This window comes from Miniopterus natalensis, chromosome 11 (assembly GCF_054644295.1).
Source record: "Miniopterus natalensis isolate mMinNat1 chromosome 11, mMinNat1.hap1, whole genome shotgun sequence".
Classification (NCBI taxonomy): Eukaryota; Metazoa; Chordata; class Mammalia; order Chiroptera; family Miniopteridae; genus Miniopterus; species Miniopterus natalensis.
In genome coordinates, this window is record NC_142091.1 from 5,636,489 (window position 1) to 5,647,271 (window position 10,783).

Genomic DNA, 10,783 nt, shown 5'->3' on the forward strand with positions numbered 1-10,783 from the left:
GTTCCCTGCCAGCCCACAGAGTTATTCAAACAAGCCCATCACATCCTCCATGGGAAACGGGGCCATCCCACCTTTCTGATACTACAAAGCCTGCCCTCCACAGCTCCTGGCTGTTCGCTCTGCTCCCAAGTGCAACTCCTATGTGGCCCTACATGGCATGGGGTGTCCTCCTCTGGGCTGTGGGTACATGTGACTAACGAACTGCTGTTGATCGTATCTGTCCAGTGACAGATGTCAGATGTTCGGCCACCTCCAAAACCCTAGAATGGGAATCCCTCCCTCATGAACAAAGTGAAGAAGAGGTTATCAGAATGAGGTGGCGACCCGACAGCCATGTTCAGATGACCCCCCCATTGTCCTGTGTTTCCCGTTTCCCCGTGAGCCAGTGAAATCAGTCAGCAGAATTTTGAAGATCCACCCTGGGAGCAGTGGGGAGCACTCTATGTGGAGTCAGGAGACCTGGGATCTAGCTATTCCTGGCTGTGCTCCCAAGTATTTGTCTGGCCTTTGACAAATCATGAGCCTTCTTAGGTGGTGGTTTCCTGCCCGAGAATGACAGGATGGCTCCTGCCACCTCTGTGATCGTATAGAGGACAATGTTGTAATAGCCCGGCTGGCGTGGCTCAGCAGCGGAGCAGCGACCTAGGATCCAGGAGAGATCACGGTTCAGTTCCCGGTCAGGACACATGCCCAGGTTGAGGGCTCGATCCCCAGTGGGGGGTGCAGGAGGCAGCCCATCAATGACTCTCATCATTGATGCTTCTATCTCTCTCTCCCTCTCCCTTCCTTTCTCTGAAATCAATAAAGATATATTTTTTAAAAAGAGCAATGTGGCCCAGCCGGGCGTGGCTCAGCAGTTGAGCATCGACCTAGGATCCAGATCGGAATTTGATTCCCGGTCGGGGCACATGCCTGGGTTGCGGGCTGCAGCTAATCAATGACTCTCTCATCACTGATGTTTCTATCTCTCTCTCTCTCTCTCCCTTTCCCTTCCTCTCTCTGAAATCAATAAAGATATATTTTTTTAAAAAAAGTGTCTCCCAACTCTATTTTTTAAAAAAAAAAGAGCAATGTGGTGAAGGCAGTGAGTGAGCAGAGGGAGCGCGTAGTGTCCCTCAGTCACCCTACAGGAGCGTGCAGTTAGAGGTTTTTACCCCAGTGCCTCTAGCTGGAGCAGCTGGAGATGGTGGGAGAAAAAAGATCTACGGGCTCCACAGGGCAGCCGCAGTCTGCCAGGAAATGTTGCCTCCGGTAGACACCTCGGTTTGAACCCTTCCTGCTCTCAGCATTTCAACCCTGTCCCGTTGAGTGAGGGGGAGCTTTTTCATCTTCTTCCTGTCACCACCCTGTGTTCCCGGATCCTCTCATTTGAGCCATTAACTCAGTGCAGCCGGAGACTTGCTTTAGCAGACACACAATTGCCATTCCCTCTAGAGTCCACACCCCCTCCCTTCCTGGAGCACAGTGCTTGGGGACCCAGAATGTAGGCCAGGTTCTCATAACCTGATCAAAATAGCACAGCTAGGCCTTCCACCCAGCAGCACTCAGACACTGGGCTGTGGAGTGGAAAACAGCACACAGGGTCTCAGCCAGCCAGAGCCCTGATATCTTCTGTAGTTAACGGGCCTCTGGGTATCCCCATGTCCTGCCAAAAAAAAGGAACTATCTCTAGCCCCTATCTAGAGATGTGTGTGTGTGTGTGTGTGTGTGTGTGTGAGAGAGAGAGAGAGAAAGAGAAAGAGAGAGAGAGAGAGAGAGAGAGAGAGAGAGAGAGAGAGAGAGAGAGAGAGAGAACTAGGCCCCAAGCTAAAGCAATTGTGTTCTAATAGGAAAGATCCCTGGACTTAAATTATGAAGTTAAGCAGGAAAAATACTGCATGCAGTGACAGAAAGGAGGCCAGAGTGTCAGGAATGCAGCAGGATGGATGGGAAAGATGAGGCGTGGGAGGGAAGGGGGAGGGTCAAGCAGCCTTAAAAATTACTCTACAGACAATGAGAAGCCCAGCTGAGAAGCCCAATGTGAAGAGAAAGGTCTTATACCAGACCAGTGTTCTGCAGTCCCCAAGCCCTGAGGAGCTGTGAAAGTGCAGACTCAGGCAGCTCTACCGCTAGACTAGGGAGAGGCCAGGTGGGCAGGGCAGCTGCACTGAAGTGCCCCAGAGCTTCTGTTGTTTACCAGGGTGAATGGTTCCTCAATTTGGCTGCCATGGGGCTCATTCCAGTCAGAGTTCCATCCCTCTAAGTGCTGGAAGGCCATCTGATCCCCAAGGCTGGGAGAGGGAAGAGACTTTCCCACTTGCTAGCCCGGGGATGGCTTCCAACAGAGCCATTACGCTAATGGAACTGCAGCAAAGGTGCCAGGGCTGATGTTCGTGAAGAAACAGAATAGGCAGGCAGGTGGTGGGAAGGCAAGGCCAGCCCACGGGCGTCCTGACCAGAATTCACAAAGTGGCCGTGAGAATGCAAATAAACAGCACAAGCCTTTGTTCAAAGAGCGGCCCTGACCGGTGCGGGGAGACCAGTCAGCACTGGCCGTAGAAATGAGAAGGCCCAAGAGTTTCTGGGGACTCGCGCTGAGGAGGCAGGACAGGCGCCCCGAGGCTGGAAGCCCGGTCTGCGCTCGTCCTTTCCAGTTGGTCCCATCTCTTCCCCTGCCCCACTCTTGCCAATGTCTCCCGCACTGGGCGAGCAGCGGCTCAGCCCTGAGGCCTTGGGGTTCCGCAGCCCAGGTGGACTGGCCGGCTCCCCCGCTCACTGGCCATGAAATGGGGCGGGACGGACGCAGCCGGCCGTCGGGGGTGCGCGCCCGGCCCAGGGTTTGGCAGGGGGCAGCGCCCCTCCGCTAGCCTGGAGGCCTCGCTCACGAGGCGGCGGGCAGGCGGGCAGGAGGGCAGGCGGGCAGGAGGGCAGGCGGGCAGGAGGGCAGGAGGGCAGGAGGGCAGGAGGGCAGGCGGGCAGGAGGGCAGGCGGGCAGGAGGGCAGGCGGGCAGGAGGGCAGGCGGGCAGCAGGGCAGGAGGGCAGGCGGGCAGGAGGGCAGGCGGGCAGGCGGGTAGCAGGGCAGGCGGGCAGGAGGGCAGGAGGGCAGGCGGGCAGGAGGGCAGGAGGGCAGGAGGGCAGGCGGGCAGGCGGGCAGCAGGGCAGGAGGGCAGGCGGGCAGGAGGGCAGGTGGGCAGGCGGGTAGCAGGGCAGGCGGGCAGGAGGGCAGGAGGGCAGGCGGGCAGGCGGGCAGGAGGGCAGGCGGGCAGGAGGGCAGGAGGGCAGGCGGGCAGGAGGGCAGGCGGGCAGGCGGGCAGCAGGGCAGGAGGGCAGGAGGGCAGGAGGGCAGGCGGGCAGGCGGGCAGGCGGGCAGGCGGGCAGGAGGGCAGGCGGGCAGGCGGGCAGCAGGGCAGGAGGGCAGGAGGGCAGGCGGGCAGGAGGGCAGCAGGGCAGGAGGGCGGGCAGGAGGGCAGGAGGGCAGGCGGGCAGGCGGGCAGCAGGGCAGGAGGGCGGGCAGGAGGGCAGGCGGGCAGGCGGGCAGCAGGGCAGGAGGGCAGGAGGGCAGGAGGGCAGGCGGGCAGGCGGGCAGCAGGGCAGGAGGGCGGGCAGGAGGGCAGGCGGGCAGGAGGGCAGCAGGGCGGGCGGGCAGCAGGGCGGGCAGGCGGGCGGGCAGGGCGGGCAGCAGGTCTAGAACCTTCCAGCTCCCCGCACAAGGAGCTGCCAGCGAGGCGCTGAGGGGGCCCCTGGGAGGCTGGCGTCCCGGGGTGGAGGAGGCGCTGCGGCGGGGCTGGGCCTGCAAACCCTGGGCCAGCGCTGCCTCGCCCCCAAGGGCTGCTCCAATGTGGGGACACCCGCCATCTTCCTTTGGAAAGAGCCTGTGGCACCCCAACTCCAAAAGCCCTGGCCGGGGCCTCCCTCCGAGCTGAGGTCCGGCTGAAAAGGAAGCGAGGTGGGCGCGCCGCCCCGGGCCGCCGCGGCCCCTCCGCCCTCCCCGTACCCTGGTTTTCCCACCCGTCTCGGAAGCCAGGCTGCAAAAATGGGTGAACCCTTCCAAGGGGGCGACCCTCGCGGAGGTCTGGGCGGCGGCCCCTGGGCTGCCCAGCCTGGTCCCCAAGGTCACTGCCCGGCCCGCGGGCCCCCGCGAGCCCCTCCCGCGGCAGGCCGCCCCCCCGCCCCGCTGGGGCCGCCCCCGCGCGCCGCCCGCCCCCCCTCGGCCCCTGATTGGCCGAGCCGCCGGCTCCCCCGCCCCATCCCGGGGAAAACCGCGGGCGCGGGTGCGCGGCTGGCGGCGGCGTCCGGAGGAGCGGCGGCGCGCGGGCGGGAGCGCAGGTGGGCGCCGGGGCCAGGGCGGGACCCCGGGCGCGGGGACGCCGCGGGCGCCCCGGGAGGGAGGCCGGGCCCCCCGCAGGGGCGAGGGCGGGCGCAACCCCGCGGGCGGGCGGGCCGCAGCCGCCTTTCCAGGGAGGCCTCGGGGCTTTCGCCCGCGGGGGCGGGTGGGTCCTGGGGCTGCGCGGCTGGAGGACGGGCGGGAGGAAGGGCGCCGAGGACACCCTCGCGCTCTGCCCTCCGCCCGGACGACTCCGAGCCGAGCTCGCGAAGGCGGGTGCGCTGCAGAGCGGGGGGCACGCGCGCCGGAGGAGCTGCCCCGCGACGGGTGGGTGCGGGCGCCCGAGCCGCGGAGCCGCAGTGCCGCGGGCACGGCGGGCAGGCCGGCGGGGGAGGGGAGCCCTGGGGAGCGGCGGGGGAGGGGCAGGGGGCCCTCCTCGCGGAGGGAGAGGCTGACGCGCGGGAGAGGAATAGGGTGGGGCCCGTGGGACGGGCGCGGGGCGGGGGCGCGGGGGCAGGGCTGCCGGGGCTGGGGTCTGCGGAGACGCGGGTGGAGGGGGTGAGGGCCGGCCGCCTCCCGTCGCCTCCAGCCCTCCCTGTGGCTGCACAGCCCCCTCCAGCCCCCTCCAGCCCCCGCCGGGCCCCTGTCTTGTTCTAGCGGCCGCTTCAGCCCCTAGGCCCCCGGGCCCGCGGCTCTGCTCCTAACTCGGTGTCCGCGAATCAGAGCCGCTTGCCAACTCCCTTTCCTCTCCAGCAGCACCTCCGGGTCCCTCTCGACCTGGGTCCGAGGGGGTGTTTACCGCGGCCGCAGCCACGGGGGGCGGCGTCTCCCCGCCGCAGACCGAGCGCCGGGAGCCCCGGACTCGGCCGTGCGCCCCGCGCCCCCGCGGCCCGCGCCCCCTCGCGGGCGCCCCCCTGCGCCCCTCCCGGCGAGCCCGGCGCGGGCGTCTAGGGTACCTGCCGGGTCGCCCTGCCGGCCTAGACCGAAAGGGGGGAAAGTCAGGGCCGAGCCCGCAGAGGCCGCCGAAGCCGGCACTGGGAACTGCGGGCCCGCGAATCCCGCCCGCACAGCGGCTCTCGGGAACCGCCTGGTCTGCGCAGGCGGACGCGGGCGGTGGGAGGGCGCCGTCGCTGCCCCACGTCTGCAGCCAGCAGCTTTCGCCGCGTGGCGAGGACAGTTCTGCCTGGGAGCGCCTGGCCCCGCGGGACGCCGTCCCCAGCCTCACGGTCGCCAGGAGGGCAGGCAGTGTGCAGGCCCCGCTGTGGAGCGTGGGGCCGGATAGTTGTCATTTTTCTTAACGACATCACAACCCTGTGGTTACCCAGAGCTCAGATTCTTTCATTCATTCAGTGTCTTTTGAGCATCTGTTATATGCCAGGAACCGTCTGGACACGGGATTTTCTTCTGAGCTAGGAAGTCCCTGAATGAGCGGTTTTTGTTTTATTTATTTTATTTTTTCTTTACTCCTCGCCCGAGGATATTTTTCCATTGCTTTCCAGAGTGGAAATAGAGGGAGGGGAGAGAGAGACATCGATCAGTTGCCTCCCACAGGTACCCCAACTGGGGCCTGAGATCAAGCCTGCAACCGAGGTACGTGCCCTTTGGCTGGAACTGAACCTGGCTGACGCTCTAACCACTGAGAAAAACCGGCTAGGATGCAGTTTTTGTTTTAAGAGAGTTTTAGTTTTGGAAGATAAAAAGAGTTCTGGGGGGTAAAGGGGGGGGAGTTCTGGAGCCCTGGCGGGTGTGGCTTAGTTGGTTGGAGCTCCTCCCCTGCACCGAAAGGTAGCTGGTTCCATTGGGGTCAGGGCACACACGCAGGTTGCAGGTTTGTCCTGGCGGGAGCGGGTGTGGCAGGCAGCCGATCTGTGTTTCTCTCTCACTCACTCTCTCCCCCTCCCTCCTTCCCTTCCTCTCTCTAAGATCAATGAAAATCCTCGGGTGAGGGTAAAAATTAAAATAAAAGTTCTGGAGATTGGTTGTACACTAATTGAACTTAACACTACTGAACTGAACACTTAAAATAGTTAAGATGGTAAGTTTTGTGTTATGTGGATTTTACCACAATCCCAAAACAGGAATCCCCTGCTTCCTGAGGGGAGAAGAAATGACAAAGTTGTTCACTTGCTGAAAGCTGCCCAACTGGCAAGTGTTCCACACAGATGCCCAGTGTCAGAGGGCGTGTCCGCCTCCCTTTGGCCTTCCCCGGGGAGAAGCAGCAAGCAGCAGTGTCGCGGTCGAGGAAGTAGGGAGAGGGCAGGTTGTAGGGAAGGGCTTAAACACTTGCCCGGCCCTTATGGCATGTGTCCCACAGGCACCCAGCCCTGCAGTAGGTGTGGGCACACCTGCCTCATCTCCCGGCTAACTCCCATCCTGTTCCCACCTCCAGATTCAGAACTGAGCACCATGAACCCCACCATCAGCATCGCCCTCCTGCTGACAGGTACTGGAAAGGGGCGGGGCTGGGCTTCCAAGGCCCCCCCTCCATTCGGAGAAGCTAGGTCCTCCTCAAGGCTTCTCCAGGCAGAGATGACTGAGGGAAAGGGGATTCTTCATCTCTAAGTCAGCTGCGCGACCTAGTTGATCTGCCTGCCTGAGGTGGTTTTGGAAACATTTCACAGAGCCTACCCCACATTAGGTTGGAATCTCCATGTGGGCACCAGGAACCTGCATCAACTCCCCAAGGTCTCCTGCCCCTGGGACACACTGGTGGGGCCTAGGACTAGAGTGCATGAGGAAGGGGGGCTGGGGGCTGCGGCATGCTGAGGTGGGGTGAGGTACTCAGCGCAGACCCTGAGTACCCTGGCCAGGCCCTTCTCCACTGTTCTTGGTTCATGGCGGCGGGAGGCCTCCTGCTCCACAGGTCCCCCAGCTCAGAGGAGACACTGCTGGTGCCAGTCTTGCAGGTGGCCAGTGGACAAAAGGTGACCAGCCTGACGGCCTGCCTGGTGGACCAGAGCCTTCGTCTGGACTGCCGCCACGAGAACACCACCACCCTGCCCATGCAGTACGAGTTCAGCCTGACCCGAGATTCCAAGAAGCACGTGCTCCTCGGCAACGTGGGGGTGCCCGAGCACACGTACCGCTCCCGCACCAACTCCACCAGCAGAAGCAACATCAAGGTCCTCTACTTGTCCGGCTTCACCACCAAGGACGAGGGGCTGTACACATGCGAGCTCCGCCTCTCGAGCCAGCCCCCGACCTTCTCCAGCAAGAATATCTCCGTGCTCAGAGGTGAGTCAGCCTCCTTGGCTGGGCCAGAGCCAAGAGGGGCCCCATAACCTCCCTGCCCTCCCTGGGGCATCGCCGCCTGTAGTGTGAATGGGGGATGGGGAGGGTCAGGCAGGCCAGCAGACGGGTAGCAGAGGCAGCATGACTGACGACAGTCCTTGGCCTCCACAGTCCCCCCTCCTGCCCGGAAGACCTGACTCCAGCCACCTCACACAGTTTTCTTGTGAGGATGCTTAGTACAGATTTGATGTGATGTTAGTGCAAGGGCTCAGGGACCTGCACGTGGTATAGGTGGCTGGTTCTGTTAGACCAGATTGGCCCTGGTTCCAGCTAAGAACATCGTGGCACAGCCTCCCCAAGGAAACGCACCATTGCTCTGGGCCTGGGTCCTGCCCCCCATTCCTGCTCTGCCGCTCTACCCCTCTCTCTCCACAGACAAACTGGTCAAGTGTGGGGGCATAAGCCTGCTGGCCCAGGACACCTCCTGGCTGCTGCTGCTCCTGCTCTCCCTGCCCCTCCTGCGGGCCATGGATTTCATCTCCCTGTGACTGGCTGGGCCCATGGAGGACACAGGAAGACACAGGCCTAGTCCAGAGATCCTCCTCTTCTGGGTCGGCTGACCCCTCCCCCCATCCCTCACACGCCTCGGGAGAAATGGGCCCATCCCTCATAAGGTGTCCCAGTGCTGCATGCCATCAGGTACCCACTCCCCACCGCCACCCCACCCACCGCCACCTCACACCCTCTCCACGCACCATTGCTTATTTCCTCTTGGTTCCAGAGCTGCTTCTGTCTGGTTTATTTAGGGTTTTTCCTTCCTTTTCTTCTGGAGTTTATGAAAAGGGAAGCCAGGGTGGGGACCTGATGAAGAGCGGGGCCATAGGAGGGGTTGTAGGGCGGAGGAGTACCAGTCCCTGAGGGTCATCCTTACCCACCTGATCCAGGCCGCCCTGGGAGAAACCTCGATGAGGAGGAGGATGGGGTGTGCTTGGGCCTCACGCATCCCTAAGCAACCCCCACCCCCAGATGTGAGGGCACTGCCAGGACTTTGTGGTCAATGGTGTGAGAGAGTAGAGCACCTCTAGGAGCATTCTCTACCACAGCACAAAAGCTGTCCTCTTCTCTGCAGAGGTCCCTCGGGGCCTGGGCCCAGTCACGGGGCAGTGGATACAGATTCTGCCCAGAGAGCAGCGCCAATGGAGGGTTTCGGGGGTAGAAGGGAGAGTCCATCATCCCTCCCTACCTACGGAGGCCAGAAAGGGGAGCCTGCTGTCCCTCACTGCCTCACCCAGTAGTTGAGAGGGTGGCCCAGGCTGTCCTAAGCTCCTAAGAACTTCCAGGATGCTGGCCTGAGGCAGCGAGGCAGGCCATGGGGAGCCCCAGAGCCCTGCAGCTTGGCCCACGTGTGTTCCCCTTCCCTCTTCAGCCAGTATCCACCCCAGCTGGCTGGTGCCTGAGCCTCAGGCAGCCCCTGCCCCACAACCTGCTTTCTCAGGGATCTCCGGGGGGCCTGAGGCCGGCCATGGAGTGAGACCCGAGCATGGGACATGCCTTGAGAAATGACTTTTCCCAGCACCCAGCTCCCCACCCAGCAGCTCTGCCCTGTCCTGTGGCCATGCATAGTGCCACCACAGCTTACAGCATCTCACTGAGGAAAAAGAAAGCTGCACAATAAAACCAAGCCTCTGGAATCTGTCGTCCTGGCGCCTCCTTTAACCACGCGTCCAGGAGGCCCCACCTGCCACCTCTTGCTGTCCCTCTTCCCTGCTTTCATCAGCCCTTCCCCTCCCCCAGCCCCTGGGGTGGACCAATGCATGCTGGACGACTCTGAACAACTCTCACATGACACATTTGCCCAAATAAATGAATGTTCCATCTCTGCTGACTCATCTGGCGGTAATGACAGACTCACCTGCCCGTGTGCGGACCGAGCCACATGGCCCTGGCTCTGAAATATGCTAATAAGCACTAAGATGTGGAGTCCACTTTTTCTTCTCAGATCTGGTTCTCGGAAATGCCCCCTCAAATTATGTCTGCTATGGAGAGGGCAAGTGCTAGGGCCAGTAGAAGCAGCAGGAGTGGGTGTGTGGGAGCCGCCCGCATCATCAGGGTGCAAGGACGGCCTCTCTTCCATCCAACAAGGCCATGGAAAGGAGGGGGTGGGAGAGAGTACTGAAGCTGTCCTGGGGTTGATGCTAGGACAGGATCACACGCTGGTGCCAGGTCCCAGGCGCTGGCAGAGTGAGGCAGCTCCCAGACACCTTCCCTGCTGTTGCAGGGAATTGAGGGAGGAGGGTGGCAACTACCCAGAGGTTGACTCATTTGTTGTTTAGCTCTGGATAAAAGGAGTCTTTTTGAGCATTTGCTAAAAGACCTAGCATCTAAATTCATGCCACCAGCTTCTACTCCTCCCAGCAATGCCTGTGTCTTGCAGCAGCCCCTGTGATGACCATGCCCAAAGAAGGCAGAAGCCTGCAGATGAGAAGGGCTGCCTGGGCCACCCACTGTGACACCCACCCCTCCCCGTGTGGGCGATGGTCACTAAGCACGGTACAGCCAGCCTGGAACCTCCAGAGGGAGACCCCACAAGCACTGTGCCAGGAAAATGGAGAGAGCCACTGGGAGCAGGGAGCCCAATGCCACCCAGGTGGCAGACAGAGGCAAAGCTAGAATAGGGAGGCCAGGTGCGAAGCACCAGCTGAGAGCACCAGGAGACCTGGTACCTGTGCAACACCTCTCATGGTCACCCGGGTGCAGTCTCCCTGAGAAACTGAGGGACCCCCCTCTGTAAGGGTTCTAGGGACAGCGCTGCCCTCCCATGCTCAGGGGAGGAGAGCCTGAGGCTTGCAGGGCTGGTGTTAGCGGAAGCCACAGAGGCCATCCAAGAACTGGAGACTATAGGAAGGCAGGAAAGAAGACGGGCCTGGGCGGGGGCCCCAAAAGGGGCTCTGTGAGTCAAAGTCAGAGCCGTCAGGCCTCCAACGTAAGCCAGCCCAGAAAGACTGCGCTGTGGGCTTGGGCTGCTGAGGGCTTGCAGGGGCAGGCGCCACAGCCACCAGCTCCTCTCTGGTCCAGTTGGGAGGTCTCGTGGAGGCTGCAGGATGGCTGCAGGGACTTAGCTAATTATAAAGAGGGCTGGGGCCAGTTCTGGTTCCTGTACACAGCCGCAGGGCCCATCTCATCCATCTGCTCCCCACTCCTCACCCCCTCAGCCACCTCAGGCCCCACCTTAGGGCATGGAATTCCTG

The 10,783-nt window shown here is 62.1% G+C and overlaps 1 protein-coding gene across 3 annotated transcripts; it reads left to right on the forward strand.

Moving 5' to 3' along the window:
* The first annotated feature begins 4,275 nt into the window (after nt 1-4,275).
* On the forward strand, nt 4,276-9,412 carry THY1 (Thy-1 cell surface antigen). 3 transcript variants are annotated; one of them, XM_087821475.1, is made up of 4 exons: nt 4,276-4,306; nt 6,694-6,747; nt 7,203-7,538; nt 7,971-9,412. In XM_087821475.1, the coding sequence occupies exons 2-4, from the start codon at nt 6,711-6,713 to the stop codon at nt 8,081-8,083; spliced, it is 486 nt and encodes a 161-aa protein (XP_087677601.1). In that variant the 5' UTR covers nt 4,276-4,306; nt 6,694-6,710; the 3' UTR covers nt 8,084-9,412. The 3 variants fall into 3 exon arrangements, with proteins under 3 accessions (XP_087677601.1, XP_087677602.1, XP_016063133.2); XM_087821476.1 differs by lacking the exon at nt 4,276-4,306 and adding an exon at nt 4,526-4,631; XM_016207647.2 differs by lacking the exon at nt 4,276-4,306 and having other exon boundaries at nt 5,223-6,747.
* The last annotated feature ends 1,371 nt before the right edge of the window (nt 9,413-10,783 follow it).

What these genes read in the sequence shown, in the direction of transcription:
- THY1 (XM_016207647.2), top strand. Translation starts at nt 6,354, where the DNA reads ATGTGGATTTTACCACAATCCCAAAACAGGAATCCCCTGCTTCCTGAG. An exon ending in CATCGCCCTCCTGCTGACAG is followed by an intron (nt 6,748 to 7,202) that starts GTACTGGAAAGG and finishes TGCTGGTGCCAG; the next exon opens with TCTTGCAGGTGGCCAGTGGA. An exon ending in GAATATCTCCGTGCTCAGAG is followed by an intron (nt 7,539 to 7,970) that starts GTGAGTCAGCCT and finishes CTCTCTCCACAG; the next exon opens with ACAAACTGGTCAAGTGTGGG.